Source organism: Pelodiscus sinensis, chromosome 2 (assembly GCF_052426305.1).
Source record: "Pelodiscus sinensis isolate ZL-2025 chromosome 2, ASM5242630v1, whole genome shotgun sequence".
Classification (NCBI taxonomy): domain Eukaryota; kingdom Metazoa; phylum Chordata; order Testudines; family Trionychidae; genus Pelodiscus; species Pelodiscus sinensis.
In genome coordinates, this window is record NC_143053.1 from 40,820,908 (window position 1) to 40,837,946 (window position 17,039).

A 17,039-nucleotide genomic window follows, 5' to 3' on the forward strand; every position below is an offset into this window, starting at 1 on the left:
TGTTAGATAGCGTTTAATTGAATAGTCCTGTAACCACACCAAATTTTAGTGGTTACATGATTATTCGATAGCTCCCAGAGGCAGGGCCAGCAGCCAGCTCCCCGTGTAGGGATACAGAGGCAACAGCGCAGGATGGCAGCAGTCACTGTCAGCGTGTGGTCCAAGCTCACTGCGGACAGAAGCAGCAGCGCAGAATGGCAGCAGCGCCATCCTTGTCCGAGCAGCCCATCTGCAGAGAGCTTGGATCCCCCCCCCCCCGCCACGAACAGGATGTCCTGCCACGCAGCACTCTTGGTCTGCAGTGGGCCCAGGTTTGCCATGGATGCTGCTCTGTGGGATGCAGAGTAGCCTCTGTCCACAGTGAGCCTGGGCCTCTACGGACAGAGGCTGCTCCACAGCAGCCTCTTCTGGTCCCCACACTCAGTGCTGCTGCCTCTCAGACAGCAGCATTGGGGGGAGGTGGTTCCACAGAGCCAGTGCTGAAGGAGAACCATCTTTTAAGCCAGGTTCCCCCAGCACTGGCTTCTGCCTGTCTCTGCACCTCTGTAGGAGGCAGCAAGGGGAGGGGCAGCAGGTCTGTGGAGCTGAGATGCGCAGTGAACCACCTTAAAAGCCAGCTCCTTGTATCAGCTCCTGCCTACACCCCTCACTCTCCGCACTGCTGCCTCTCTATCAGATGCAACCACAGAGGGTAAGGGGGAGCAGGCGGATCTGGTGCTCCTAGGGAGCCAGCATAAAAGGCAGAGGCAGCAAGGTTAGGGGGGGAAGGCGTGTAGTTGACAGGATTAATTGATAAGCTCAATCTCATTGGTTAATCATGTAGTCATCCACACACTGACATGCCTAAAGGAAGACTGTAGAGTCTAGAGAAGTTAAATTTCGATTAACTGACTAATCAGATAGTCAATGCAAGTTGCATTGACTATTTGATTAGCCAGTAAGGGTGCCTCCATCTCTGAAGTGTAGAAATAGCCCAAGGGCTGTTGCTACATTTCAAAGGTGAAAGTGCTGTGGGGAACACAGGGCCAGTCGAGTAGTCCCCCACTAGCCCTGTTCTCCTTGTGGTGTTTCAAAGCGGCAGCGCCATGTGGAGCCCAGGGTCAGCTGGGGACTCCCTTGCTAACCCCTGGCTCTGTGCAGCACTGCCGCTTTGAAATGCCGCGGGGAGCCTAGCATTAGGCTCTTTGCAGCATTTCAAAAAGGCAGCGCCCATGGAGCCTGGGATCAGTGGGGGGAGTCCCTAGCTGATCCTGGGGTCCACAGGGCGCTGCTGCTTGAAAGCGCTGCGTACAGCCTGGGGACTCCCCAGCTGGTCTCAGGCTTCATGAAATGCTGCCGCTTTGAAACACTGCATCTTCATCTCCCTCCTCCCCCTCCCCCGCTGCCTCTTTCTGATAGACAGCAAGGCAAGGGAACTACTAGTCGACTACTGTACTGACTATCTGATAAATATTTACTTATCAGATAGTCGACTACTCAACGAGTTGTTCACATCCCTTGTAGAGTGTCTGTACTGCAGTGTAATGTGCTTCCTGCAGGAAGTACTGGAAAGTAGGTGGGGAGCTGCATTCAACACCAACTGAAATTACCCAACTTGTCTTCAAAATTCTGTCAAAGCAACACTATTCTTCGTAATTGCATAATCTGCCCTAAAATGGTAATGAAAAAACTAGACTTTTCCTTCTGAGCTAGATAACACAACCATACAGAATTGCATTAGCACAGGTTTTGAGGAAATGATGAATATTCTAGCCCACTACAAACTGTAAAGTGTATCTTTGGATTCATGTACAAAAGTGCATGTTTCCAATCTATTATTTGACATTGATGAGTGTTCCTTGCTTAAATATCTGGAGATGTACATTAAAATACAGTCCTGACTGTGTAGGATACCTTAGACTTGCTGAAGGACCCCAGCTGTGTCCACTCTGTTCTCCAAGAAGAAAAATGAAAGGAATCCCCCACTACCACTCCTTAGTTGGTGAGAAGGGCTGCTACTGAGCATGTTTGGTTGTGTTTCTCTGACAGAGGAATGTCTGCACTGCTCCCATAAAGCTTCAAATCTCAAACAATACATGGAGACAGGAGTTTTTACATCAAGAATGTAGATATTTACTTAACTAAAATGATACCATCCAATGGCACAGAGAAAGAATAGCAAATAAGATACTGTAGTTATTTTGTTTCTCATCTTTTGTCAGTAGTACATAAAAAACACTAGACCTTTTTCTACGAGAAGCAGGCAGAAGCTAGTCTAACAGTGGTTGAAAATACATTCTGAAGCCAACTCTCCTCCAAAATAAATAAATCAAATGATCACACAGAACAAAAAAGACCCCCAACTAAGTCAAGTAAATCTATTTTGTGTACAAAAAGAAGCAATTAGTTTAACTCCTGGTCTTTCTCAAATGTCTATTTCAGGAGGTCCATTGCTGTCTTGAAGTTACTGGCTAACCTTTCCACTTCAGTGGGACCAGAATTTCAATCCTGGTCTCTACCTAAAAGCAATTATTCAAATCCTTACTGGTCCAAATACTCTCATTATTTTAATAAAGTATTGCTCTAATGGACTATATCCTGCTAAATTCTTCCACTTCACAAAATGATATAGTGATGCCAATTAAACTAGTGTTCCCATTCAGTCTCCGAGAGGCACAACATTACAAACTACTCCATAACAGTAAAGGGAGTTTCTTGACACCTTTCCCTTTGGTCTGAAATGTACAAGCACACTGCTTAGTGGATGATCCATTAGTGTGCACACATTCATGCCACTTCTTGATCCATTCTTTAAGAAACCTAATCCATCTTGTGAAAGATTAAACAGCTTTCTCTGCAGAGAAGAAAGTCAGTTTCTCTTAGCAAAGAATCAAGGACATACAGACAAAAACTGCCTTTTATCTTCCTATATTTTTGGTCACATTTGTTCATATGTAAGACCCACTACAGAAAAAGAAAACTTGAACTTATACATTTAGCATCAAGAAGCTCTATTCCTCAAACCTGCAACCAAAATCTCAGAACCTAAATTGAAGTCTGCACTACTCTTCAGAAAATGTACGAATACAATAAAAAGGTTCCTTCATTGAACACATAATAGCTCTTCAGTGAAGACTTTTGCTTAATGTTCCACCAACTTTGTGTGGGATTTTCAGGTATCAGGAAAGGGATAAACGAGAATCAGAATAATTGGCTAACGTCTTTATATTATTACAGATCGAACCTCCCAAATCCGGGACTCTTTGGTCCAGCAACATCCGTGGTTCTGTAGGGCCACGGATGTTGCTGGACCAAAATAGCCCCGGAGGAGGCAGGAGCAACACAGTGGCTGGGGAGGGCTCATCTGGGCAGCCCCCACCCTGTCTGGGGAACCCCAGCATCAGTGGAGACAGGTGGCATTTGGGGAGCCCCTGCCCTGGCCAGGGAATCCCCGGTGTTAGTGGGTCCAGGTGGCAGCTGGGGAGCCCCCGCCCCAGCCCCAGCCGGGGGTGACAGGGAAGTCCCAGCCACAGCCAGGGCCACCTGAATCCCAGCAAATCCTTGGTGGTAGCAGGGCCAGAGTGACTGGGCATCTTCTGCTGGGGAACCCCCTGGCTGAAGCCGGGCTGGTGGAGGTGGGTTGCCAGAATCCCTAGCAACAGCAGGGTGGCCCTTGCAGTGGGGGCAGGGCAGCCAGGCACCCTGGCTGGGGAACCCCCGGCAGCAGCAGGGCCGGTGGCATTGGGTGACCCAAGCCAGGAACCCCTGAAAACAACCTGTGGCAGCGGCCAAGCAGTCCCCATCGAGAACCCCAGGAGACTCTGGGGCAGTGGAGAGGCAGTAGTGTGGGAAGCCATGTTGGGCCAGGTTTGGGGGGTCAGTGGCAGGTAGGGAGCCCCTAAGAGAGGAGCCCAGGAGTGAGGCAGCCAGCAGGGAAGCATCGACTTTCCTTGGTCTGGAAAACTCCCTGGTCCGGGACAGCTCAGGTCCCAAGGGTGCCAGACCAGGGAGGTCCAATCTGTAGTGTTTGTTATACCAAATATCCACATACAGTTCAAAGTCTGAACCATTCCTATATCTAGCCATATCAGAATTTTATATAATTTATAGGACTGTCAACTACAAGCATACAATTTTTTTTATATTAATGAGATGAAAAGAAACCAGTGAAACCCTGAGGGGTACTCGAGAGAAGTCTGAGGGGTACGTCAATACAACTGGAATTTGGAGAAAACTGAATTTTTGTTTCAAGTTTTACAGTGCTTTATTATTTTTGTACTTTTTACACACAAAAATTTCATTGCCATGATTAAGTTGTTTAAAGAAATATGTTGCAATGATAGAAAAAAATTTTTGTGTGTCTGAAAACTGTGGGTACTGGGGGCACATATATAAATAAACCACTGGTTGAAACACACTGCTCTAGAACATCCTAAATGGTAGGATGAAACATGTTGTGTAGTTTAATTTACCATCTCTTCTAATGTTTTGTACTGGGCTAAACAAAATAGTGCTCAAATAAATAAGGAAACAACACTTGTTTGGTGAACTTTATTGCTTCCTGTCAAAGATAGTTAGAGTTGACTGTAAGCCACTGCACCCCATCTGACCCCAAAACGATCCACATGCAACATAAGTGGCTTGAAATGCCAGGATATTGATATGAAAGGATGCTTCCTGTTCTGACCACAAACTCTGAATTATCAGTATTTCTAGACGTGATCTCCAACCCGTTGTGGAGGCATCATTGACTACGGTCCTGGTCACGGGAGAACAAGCAAAGGGCATACCCTAGCATACATTGATCTGTTCTGTTCACCACTGTAGAGAGTTCAGGCATTTAGACAAGCTTGTCCAATGACTGACAACTGGAGTGCTAGATCAACTTCAATCATGATTGAAGAGGACAAGATGCAGTCTTGCATTCTAGACCAAGTAAATGCATATGGCCCACTGTCTAGTAACTTCAGATATACATGGGCCATAGATGAAGACTAAAATTGAAAGTCTAGACACAGGTGTCAAATTGCCTAGAATTGCTCATGTGGGAGACAGATTCCAGAACTCAGTCTAGCAGGCCCCCAATTAACTTGATTTCTGTTTTTCACTGACATTCCTCCTCTCTCCCCCCGGACAGTCTTCTGATTTTTTGTTTTGTTCAAAATCAGCCCTAGTCAATTAAAGAGATCCACTGTGACGGATTCTTCAGTTCTGCTCCCAGTAATCATCTAGGTACCAGAAGAGATGAATTCTTCTCCTCCTGAGATAGACTGCTATCGCCGACATGCATTTGGTAAAAAGTATGGGACTTACAAAAAGACAAGGGGGAGAACTGTATATTATTAATGCTGATCTGCAACTAGAAACCTCAGAAATTTCCTGTGGCTTAGGAAAATAAGCAAATGGGAACAGGCATTGTGGAGACACAGAGCAGCCAATCAGTCATTGTGATTCCAGCCATGGGAAGAAGGAACAGAGAGAAACTGGATGGCATAATCCAGCTGCAAAGTGCTTAGGACCTACTTGTTTGAGGATATTGAATCCCAAGCCCTGTGGAAGTTGAGATAGTATGACCCCAAACAGAGCGGAAATAGCCATGACTGGTTTGTTGCCCTTGAAGGGAGGGTCAAATTGGCTACTTGCCATTAGTTGATGGACTATGAGCTGGCCAGCTGAACTGGAAAAAAAAAAGCCTTCTTCAGTGCAACTTGTGTTTCCTCCTGGAGAAGTCCTGTTGCCTTGCAGAATAAGAGGCTGCCTGAAATAATGTTGCAAGTACTAATGCAATTGTTCCTAATCCCCAAAATGATGTCTTAACTGTTGTGGTATAAACCCCAAAGGATTGCAAAGTGACCCTGGCATCCTTACAATAATGTAATGTCTCATGAGTATTTTCAGAAAACAGTCACAGCCACAGCCACATAGCAAATGAGCTCTCCTCATTGTTACAGTTGAAACCATAATCCTAGATTAGTGTCCACCACATTGAGAGCTGATTGAAGTGATGTCATAGCCACTAACGGGCTCTCTGCAAGGAAAGCCTTCTTAAACCCTTCCACTGCATCCTCAGGCAATTTATCTATCAATCTGGACGTCATGTCTCAGTTCACAAAGTTGTATTTAGATAAAAATACCTGCAGATTAACAACACGCACATGTGAGGAAGACACAGAATAAACCTCTCCTCCCATTGAATCCAGTCTCTTGGCCTCTTTTAGGCATGCACTTATATCTGCTGTGTCACTTTCTCTCATTGGTGGCAATCACTGTAAGCGAATTAGGAAGTGGATGTAAAAAGAAACGTCAATTATTTGTATGGGCCTGTTCTAGTGTGGCACTGGGTATTGAAAAAAACATCAGTTAAAAAAAAAAAAGTATTATCCTTTTTCATGGATAAGCTCTATGCTATGGGGAGGGAGGCACTAACCCAGACTGGAAGTTCTGCTTAGGGGTTTCTTCCATCTCTTAATTCCTATGATTTGAAGAGGATTTTGTCATTTAGAATTTTATTAAGCTACCATTTCAAAGGCCAACTAATAAATCAAGACTAATACAGTCGAGCTAGATTAGATTTTTATACTGATTTAAAAATAAAATCTGCTGCATGGCATCTATCTGTGGACAATGGTGAAATATTTTACAACGTGCGCTTTATAAAAATTGTATAGAACCCAGCACCATGGGATCCTGGCCCATGACCGGGGCTTCTAGATGCTACTACAATGAAATGTAATTATTTATTAAGGACCTAGAATTAAATTCTAGTTTAGCTGATGATCACTGGAATCAATAGGAATTGAGCCCTCATATACGAAGGCAGAGGTTAGCCCTAGCTTAATTACACTCCACAATATCCCTCCTTGGCAATCATTTTGCACTGTTTAAATGAATGTCCCAGAGGTTAAGCTATTGGCTAAAGCCACCAAAAGCACTACCAAGTGGGGAACAGAATGCAGGAGCTCCAACTAATATTTCTTTCTTTAATCAGTAGCATTGATAACTCTCCCTTCCCTTCTCCATCCTATCTCCTGCTCAAGTTGAAGATTTTCCTCTCTTGCATTTCTTACAAGGATTTTTTTTGTACCTGTCTTTTACACTGAATTTGGGACAAGGACTGGCTTCATATCAAACGTGGCACTGCACTGAGCACACTGCCAACACTTAACACAACAAAAACAGAACACGGCCTCACATTTGTGACATTTCCAACAGTCGAGAACACTTACCCGAACACCCAGCACTGAGTTCCTACCCTTTTGCACTGTGTGTCTGTGAGGTAGGCATAATATTGCCTGGAAATAGAAACAACGAATGAAAATTCTTTAATGAAGCCCAAAGCTTCTGAAATACATTTACGCTTAAAATAAATAATTAACATTCATATTCCCTATATCAAAAGTGGAGCAATTAAGGCTTTTCTCATGCATTAAGTTAGGACTAATGATCACACAGGGAAAAAAATCATTCCCCGTTTCTTGGAAGAAAAAAATGGATTAAAAAAGTTATCTGTGCTTTAAACTTTAAAGTTATTTTTTCATTTTATTCTAGTTCCTGAGTGTGCACTTACGGCTTGGGAGGTAAAGCGTGTCAGTAGAAGGTTAGTCTCGGGGGTGGGGAAACAGGCTAAGGAAACCAAAGATTTGTTTAAATATTAATAGTTTTAAAATGTGCTTCTTTTTCTTGCTTTGACATTACTCTGAAAGGCTCCCATTCTGACACTGGGTCTAAGTGGGAATGGAATACATTTTACATGACTACACCGGCAGCCTTGGTGACTGTTATCCTCCATTCACAGAACACACACAGCACAGGCAGCAGCACAATGCAAGGTTTCTGATAATCTGCCAACCTGTATTAGTGCTGATCTGGACAGCTTGTTGTTAGGGGTGGGGGATAACCCCATTTCCAAACCATTCAACTGATGGTTTTTCTACAGAAACTGCCAATAAAGGATACTTACTTGTGACAGTGACTGTATTTTGAGGATAGCAGATTAATGGTTATTTAATGTGAATGGAAGGAAGAGCAGTATTTGTGATATGGTAATTAGGGGAAATGCCATTTGCCAACACAATGGAACACACAGTATCATAACTGTCTTTTTATTCTTTCCCAAATACAAAGGAAATTAAATTCAAAAGTCTTATGTTGCTGTAACATCAGGGTTAAGAATTTAAGCAGAGGAAGTATAATGGGGAAGAACAGCCCTGTGGTTCAAGGTGTTAACTGCAACTCTGGAGACCTAGATTCAATTCTCTGCTTTGTCATAGACTTCCTGTGTGACATTGGCCAAGTCATTTAAAGTATTCTCCAGCCCGAGTGGGAACGTCTACACTGCTATTTTTAACCCACTAGCATGAGCCCCGCAAGACCAAGTCAGTTGACCCGGGCTCTGAGACTCGCTGCCATGGGCTTTACTTTTTTTTTTTTGGCAGTGTAGACATACCCTTTGTTTCTCTGTGCTTCTGTTCCCCATCAGTAAAAGGAGGATAATAGCACTTCCCTACTCACAAGAGTGTTATGAGGATAAATACACTAAAGACCGTTAGGCGCTCAGATACTATGGTAATGGGGTCCATATAAGTACCTAAGAGAGACAGAACACACAATATTGAAAAGTTACGGTTCCTACACAATTTGCGCATACATACTAAAATACAGATTTACCAGACCCCACCCAAAACCAACCACAAGTACAATATATACTTCAATAGCTGGATTTCTGATTTTTCCATTTGGATGCAAACCCTGCTGCAAGACATTTTGAGTGCTTCACAAAATTACTTGATGAAATAATTTTGTGAGGTGACCTGAGGATTGATTAGTTCTCAAGTCCTGATCAAAATTCATATTTTGCAGCTCCACTAATTATTCAAAACAAGAAACTACAACCTTTCTTTATAACACATTGTAATATATTCCATCTCAAAGATAAAGAGGTAGCTAGAGGCAGGTGTAGAAAGACCCACAGGTGTAAAATCTCTAATCTGCATGCTATCATGATCATAGGCTCATGTCAACAAAAGAACCTTATATTAAATAATGGGCAGCTGAATATGGAACTAATCTACCCCCTATAGGCAACTGCCATGCCATCAGAAGAGAGAATGATGCATTCTTATCAAATCTCATCATTAGTAGCATACACCCAGACTGCTGAATTTATCCTTAATCTTAAACCTATTAATGCAAAAGTAATAACTTTGCCCTTTTTGGAGACTTACATACATAATTTCTTTTCATACACTTTATTTATTTATGAACCCTGCATGTCCTTCCTTGTGCTGGTAAGTATCAAACTACTGTACAATTAGAAAAAAAAAGTTACCTTACAGTAGGTGCTGTGATAATTCCAATGAAGAGAATTCTACCCCAGCTTAAAGGGTGACTTGCTTGGAACACAAAGATATGCTTCAAAAAGAATGTGTTCAACTCAGTCAGCTAGAAATAAAAGAGAGTCCATTAATGAGATTCTGTTTTTCAGAACAAACCCTTGCACATGTAGTCTCTTCACCGATATGTAATATGTTAGGGTTAATACAATAACTAAAATACACGAGAGGGAATGTTTTATGGTTCACTGCAGCTCAAGTAAGTAGTTCTGTAGGTTGGATTAAAACAGTGGTTCTCAAACTAGGGATGTTAAGGACTAGTTGACTAATAGACTATCTGATAAGCAAATGCTTATCGGATAGTGGGTCGACTAGTCAATCCCCTCCCCCCGCTTGGTGTCTCTACTAAATAGAGGCAGCAAAGGGGCGGGGGGTGAGGTGGTACTTCAAAGCGGCAGCCCAGGCTCAGCTGTGTGGTGCTGCTGCTTTGAAATGCCACCTCAGTGTTTGAAGGGATGGTGCTGCACAGCTGAGCCAGGGATCAGCTGTGCGGCTGCCCCTTTGAAACACAAAGCAGTGTTCAAGGGGGAAGCAAGACACAGCTGATCCTCAGCTGTGCAGCGTTGCAACGCATCATTTCTGAGGAACCCGGGATCAGCTGGGGAGTCCTCAGGTGACCCGGGGTTCTTGGGAAATGCTGCACGGAACCTGTGGTCAGCTAGACAGTGGTTCTGCGTGGCATTTCAAATCAGCATCGCAGTGTGGAGCCTGGAGTCAGCGGGATCAGAGTCCACTTGGGCTCCATGCTACACTGCCGCTTTGAAATGCACAAGAGCCCCCACTGGGGGCTCTTGTGCATTTCAAAGCTGGTACCCATGTGCAGCTCAGAGTCAGTGGGACTTCTTGCTGGCCCCGGGATGCATGCGGAGTTCTGCATTCCTCCTTTGAAATATACAAGAGCCCCAGCTGGAGCTTTTGCACATTTCAAAGGAGGAATGCGGAAGTGCCTCCTGACTAGTCGAGTAGTTGATGGAAATCCTAGCGACCACTTTTTGGCCGGTGGCCCACCTGGCTCAATGCAAACCTTTCTATGAAAACTCTCCGTTAATTATATAATTACCCCTGAGCCTCCCTAGTGCCGCAGCTAGGGAGAATAATTTAATTTAACTAGTAAGAAAGGAAATATTAATTGAAATTATTAAACAGATTAAGCTCTTTAACTTTCTCATGTTAGTTTACCAAACTTCATTTTAAATAAAGTAAAAATATTAATTTATGTCCAATACAAAAACTTTTAACATTATCTTTATTTATGTCAGGGGTGGGGAATCTTTTTGGGATCGGGGGACCACACAAGTGAGAAACAAACAAACCCACCAAAATAATAAACAAACAAAAAAACATCCAAACACAAAGAACAACCCCAAAAACTCCAATTCTTCTGGTGTTAGTGGATTTTGTAGACCCCCCCCCCCCCCCCCCGCTTAGGCTCAATGTGCGGGACAAGGCTGCCAGTGAGTGGGATAGGGATGTGTATGCAGGATGTGGGTGGAGGTGGGATACAGGATTGTATTGAAGGCTGGGGATGGAGAGTCTGGCCAGAGGGGAGGGTGCAGAAGCAGGCTGGGGGTAGAGTGTCTTTCTGGGAGAAGGGTGAAGGAGCAGGCTGGGGACACGAAGTCTCAGTGGGAGGTGGTGACTAAGGAGGGTAGGGTCCTCCTTACTTTCTTTTGTGCCCTGCACTGCTCCCAGGCACCATGTCCCAGGCACAACCTCCCACTGTTCCTATTGAGTGGATTCCAGCCAATTGGAGCAGCAGTCATGTGCTGCTGTTCCCTCAGTTGGTGAGGGGGAGCAGTAGTGCACGGAGCTGCTTCCGGCTCTGCTTCTTCCCCATGATGAGGATCTGGCAGGGAGGATCAGGGCTTTCTTCCCTCCTTCCCCTCCAGCAGGAAGCTGCACTAGCACTCCAACTTCGTGGGAGGGGCTGCGAGGCTGGAACGCCAGCACGAACTCCCCGTTGCAGGGAGAGGGACTGAGCTCAAGCTGCAGACCACCTGCAAGGTATCCGCAGACCCCAGTTTGAGAACCACGGGATTAAGAACTAACAACTTTTAAAATACAATCTTCAGAACAGGCAAAGTTGTATACCAAATCAAAAAACCAAAACACAATGTTTAAAAAAAAAAGAAAAAGTGCCAACACTTTGAATATCAAGTATCCCATCAAAGTTTCAGTTAATAGTATATAGAAGTTGCACTTTGGAGTAACAGCACAATTCTTGTAGCAGTGCAAGGATGCAAATGTAGAAAGAGGAGAAAGTGTTCAAGTCTATAAAATCTATAGCTCACTGGATTCCTTCCAAATAAAAAAAAACCAGATGATCTTTTTCTTTCCCCCCCAAGAGTTCTTTATATATATCTGTTTAGTTTTAATTATGTTTTTAATGAAATGCCTTATAAAGATCTAAAGTGACTGTAAATTTAGGACAAGTGGCTGAAATATGCACAAAATATTCATATTTTAGTACCAGCATATTTATGCTCTCATCCCAACAAAACCACAAATAATTAAACCAGTCTATCACTTATGAAAATATAGCTAAAATAAAATATGAAAATATGGTATTGGAGGTGGGAGCTCTGACCAGCTGGAATAAACCACCTGTTTCCTTGAAACAATTCCTCCTGTTCAATTGTATTGAAGTTTTTAATCCCTTAAGAATCCTCACAGTGGAACATGAAATGAGGATGTGACTGCTCAGTATGATCATTTGTTATTTTAGACATTGTGTCCTATACTGTATTATATTAAGTATTTTTGGAGTAAGAATTGTCGGACTAGTGTCCCTGTGGGCCTCATTTCAAAACAAGAGATCGTTCTCTCACGAAGGAAGTCTGTTCCAATTAGAAGGGACAACTTTCTAATCACACAAAACTGAATACCATAGCACTTCTGTTTCCTGAGACTTGGTCTCTGACTCGGCCATTTCTCTGAGATCCCACAGTCCCACTCACTCCATCTCCCTTGATTCACTACTTGCTTTCCCCTACCCTCGCTCACTTCCACTAGGCTGGCATAGGGGATTGAGGGGTGGAAGATGAGGATTCCGGGGTGCAGGGCTTCAGGGTGCAGAAGGGAGCTCCAGGCAGAGGATTGGGGTCCAGGCACCAGCAGGGGATGTTTGTGCTATTGTAGGGTCAGGAATTAGGGGTTGGAGATACAGGAGGTGGCTGAGGGTTGGGGTGTGGGAAGGGATATGAGGTGTGAGCTCTGGGCTCCAGAAAGGGGTTCTGGACCTGAAGCAGGGGTTACCATGTGGGAGGGGGTTCAAGGTGCAGGCTTCAGCCAGATGGCACTTATCTCAGGAGGCTCCTAGTCCCTGGTGCAGCAGAGCTAAAGCAGTTCTCATTGGCTGCAGTTCCTGGCCAATGGGAGCTTCAGAGCTGACACTCAGGGTAGGGGCAGTATGCGGCATTTCCCTGACTAACCCTGCACCTATGGGCTGAATGGACATGATGGCCACTTACAGGACTGGTGCAGAGCCAGGGCAGGCAGGGAGCCTGGCATAGAACCCGCTGCTCCATTGACCGAGCTTTTAAAGGCCCAGTTAGTGGTGCTGACTGGAGCTACCCCGGTCACTTTTTGACCAGGAGTTCCAGTCAAAAACTGGATGCCTGACAGCTCTAGTTCCAATTAGCAAAATTATAAGTAAGTAATTTGAATGCTATCTTGGGGGGGTAAATATTCTCAGGTACTACAATGATTATATTACAACATTTCTGTAGACACTGCAGAAATTATTCTTTCCCCATAAAAATTAGGCTTCCTTCTACTCCATTTTACATTCACTGCATCAGTTCATTTTCTTTTTTTTCCCCTTAAAGTAAAAGCCTTTGGTGGCACCAATGTGAGTGGGGCCAGACACCAATGACTAAGTAGTTTGCAGTCACTCAGCAAAGCTGTACTTTCTTGCTGTATTTCCTTCTGACCAAAAATGATTTAACTCATACCAGTGGTTCCTGAGCTTTCAGGTCAAAATGTACCAGTTTAAGAGTTGCCTTAGGTAGTGCCTAACAACTCAGGCAGATTACAGACTGCAAAACTGAAAGAGAGGCAGGTAGCAGTAGCACATAAGCGCTCAGAAAATCATTAAAGGCTATGTTGTTAGGGGCTATTATGGGCGTCACTTAAACCAAGCTGCCACTTGTGTTAAATTTTGCCCAACTGAACACAGATTAAGGGCAATGGGATTAGATTCCTGAAGAAGAGAGAATATCCATGGCTAGAGTACCATCGCAAATGCTATAAGATTTTTCAGCAAGTACCTAATTTTAAGTGCATGAATAATTCCATTGAAGTCATATGCACTTAAAGTTAGGCACATGTTGAAGAACATTGGGGAATTGGGGACTGAATATCATACTGGTACCTGCACCAGCAGCTGGAAAAATCTACCCATCTGTTTCTACAGTTCTTATAACTATCTATTGCATACAGTAACCCCACACCAGTAAATCAATCTGCAGCCACTTGTCTCTTTCACAGATACTGAAATTTCACTCCTTAAGAGTAGTCCAGATGAGGTGTATATAATCTGTGGTATAAATTCATTTAATTGTACATTTCAATGATGAACTAAGATAAGAATATAATATCTTCTAACCAAACTCAGCCAGTAAGTAAACTGAGCTGATACTAGTTTTGATATCACAAAAGTTTTTTCTTACCTGCCAGATGATCATGAAAAGATATATTCCAGCTACTCTTTGAAATGAGGACTTGGGGTCAAACCAGCGAACATAGGTCCAGCTAGCTGGAGTGAACTGTAATACAGCTCTTTTGATTTTCCCTGTGGTAGTATGAATGTCTCTGAAAGAAAAGAATGGCTGCAGTAAAGACAAAGAAAAGATAAGGGGGGAAATTGATACTGCATTTTAGTTTTTCTATAACAAATCATGATACAGTATTCTTTCCCATAAATCTGTACTTGAGAGTAATGGGTTTTGTGTGTGTGTGTGTATTACAGCACAGGTTGCAGAATTTATTGAGTGTTTCAGTGAAGAGGCAAACAGCTATTATTAGAAATAACCTTCTTACAGCAAAGCTATATACAGACTTCAGTCAGTAGCAAAAAAACAAAAACTTCAAAACATTAAAGTCCAACTCCCAGTGCTCTCTCAAGTACAGTTATTCAGTTTGAGTTCCAAAATATATTTTTCTTTCACTGAAGGAAAAATTACCAAGAGGAATGCTGTTCTATAAATTTCCCACAGAATCCGGAGGAGAGTTTCCTCATCTCCCTATTTACAGCTTCATTGGCCTTATCAACAAGGTATGGATGAATGGTAATACCCTTAATCAAAACCACTCCCTAAAGGATGGGTAAGATTTCGCTATTTAGAAATGTGGGACTCCTAGTCCACAGGTCTCGGTGTGTTGCTATTATATGATTCTCAGCCCCAGCTAGCCTGGTACTAGACCCAACTTGGGAGTCCTACGTGGATGTTTAAGCACTATATGTAAGCCATAAGCTTACCCCTGCTTTGTACATTCCCCACTCCCACCTCTAAAGGAAGGTGATAGAAATGTAGCCGTGTTAGTCTGTTGTAGCTGAAACAAAATACAGGACTATGGAAGGGGAATTGGTCAGATGGACTGCAGTTTGGTTTTAGTAACATTTTACTTGAATGTTTAACAAAACAAACGGAAGGAAAGCTGTTGCTGGAGCCCTCCAAATCTCCTTTCCTCTGGCTGAAAGCAGGGAAATTAGATTTCAGCCTGTTGCAGTGTCACTATCCCGCTGTAGGTCTGTGCTCCTCTAGGAGATACAGATATTTGAGATTTCTGGGTTTTGTCATTTCTTTTAAAGGGGTTGATTTTTTTTTTTTTTACGGAGAGGGGGGTTTCTTTTAATTTTCATATCCATGTTTACACAACAGAAAAGAATAGTAAAGGACACAAGCACATTTTTCTCCTTGCAATTCACCTTTGAAAAGTCACAAACCAATAAATTCAGAATATTAGGAATTCACATGCTAGCAAATGACATTTCTAGTTAAGAAAGATAGTATAGTTTAGTGTATAGGATACAAGACTGGAAGGCAGATGATCTGGGCTCTCTTCTGTCTGTAGGAAGTCACTTATCCTCTTTCTGTTTCACCATCTTTGTAAAACTGTGGATGAAACTAAATCTTTGAGTTGGATGGATGAAATTTACTATAGGCCAGATTCTGCCACCTTTAGTCACATTGACTACTACCTTATACTGCAAATGCTTTATCTTATCTTAATGGGACCACCTGTGGAGTAAAGTACTATACAACATACAACATTATGAGACTATGTGGTCTTACAGATGTTAGGTGCTGATTGTATTATTGTTGGGTCACCACACTAGTGCATAACAGGCTGAACCCAAATCCACTATTAAAAGGATGTTACAAGTTAAACAGTTCTGATGTATGTGTGTATTTGGTTCCTTTTTCTTAAAACAATACTTTGCTGCTATGAATTAAAAGATTAAAAATGCAAATATTTCTATCATTTTGTACTCTATTTGGTCTTAACTTTCACCTTTAAGAATATAAGCAAAATTCTTAAAAATTATAATCAGGAATTCAATTCATACACAAATATTGACACAAGATATTGTTTATATAGAGCACTGTAAATGTATATGGATTATACTCCATTTGTATAGCACGTGTATTTCACATACAAAGACATTTCACAAGAAACTAATAATTCAGAATTTTACACTGCAATATTTTCAACATGAAGCTTACTGGCTTTTTAAACCTACTTGAAACTTGCCCAGTGATAGGTCCTCATCTCCAAGAAACGACAAACTACCATGCCCAACCAGATGCCACCCCCGTTACATAGCAGGATGTCCAAAATGACTTGATCCCACCAGCATTCAGCAAAATTAGGCAGAAGATGCATGAAGAACAGCTACAGAATACAGCAAAAAGATTTTGGGTGAGGAACAACATAGAATTCTTACAAAGATTTTCAATTTTCTTTAAAAAAAAAAAAAAACAACAACAACAGTTGAACAAACAAAAATTGCCACATTTTATGAGCCTGAGTCAACAGGCATCTTTCCACTGATTCCAGTGAACTCTGGATCACATCCTACAAAAGCTCCAGAAAATTCCCTCTTCTCACCTTTTCCCTCTGGTGCTGTAATTATCTATAATAATCAAGTGCAGAGTTTTGAAACCCTTAAACATAATTCAATGTAATAAACATAGAACTCCTGCAAAAATGCAGTAACCATGCAGAACAACTGCATTTTTTTGAGAGACAGGAAGATGGTTTGTGCTTGTCTAAAATCAAAAGGCTATATATTAAAAAGAATCTTGAAAAGTCAACATAGAATCAATGGAATGTGTTTATTTTTAATCATGAACATCAATATTGAAGCATGTTCGAATTTTCAAGACTTCTAGCTGAACACATCGGCTGGCAACCTATATGATGCAATTTTACTATTCATAGATACTGCGTAGACAGTGGCAATGTGAGCTTTGCCATGCTCACCTACCAAACTGCCTCACCCTTAATCTGGAGGGGGGCAGCAGCAAGAGGATATTTTACTTTCTGCATGCTTTCAATCCTTTAAATGTCTACTAACTGTCAACTGAGATAGTCTTCTTTTTAATAGCACCTTCACAGCACTAAGTGCTGGTCTGCTCTACCACTTATGTCAATGTAACTTAA

The 17,039-nt window shown here is 42.5% G+C and overlaps 1 protein-coding gene across 1 annotated transcript in view; it reads right to left on the bottom strand.

Moving 5' to 3' along the window:
- The window catches only part of PTDSS1 (phosphatidylserine synthase 1), a 58,746-nt gene that overhangs the window by 14,256 nt on the left and 27,451 nt on the right, over positions 1 to 17,039 (bottom strand). The window contains exons 6-9 of the mRNA XM_006123930.3: positions 16,117 to 16,268; positions 14,042 to 14,183; positions 9,308 to 9,420; positions 7,206 to 7,271 (exon numbers count right to left, since the gene is read on the bottom strand). Of these exons, the coding sequence (XP_006123992.2) occupies positions 7,206 to 7,271; positions 9,308 to 9,420; positions 14,042 to 14,183; positions 16,117 to 16,268 (473 nt within the window). The remainder of the gene's footprint in view (positions 1 to 7,205; positions 7,272 to 9,307; positions 9,421 to 14,041; positions 14,184 to 16,116; positions 16,269 to 17,039) is intronic.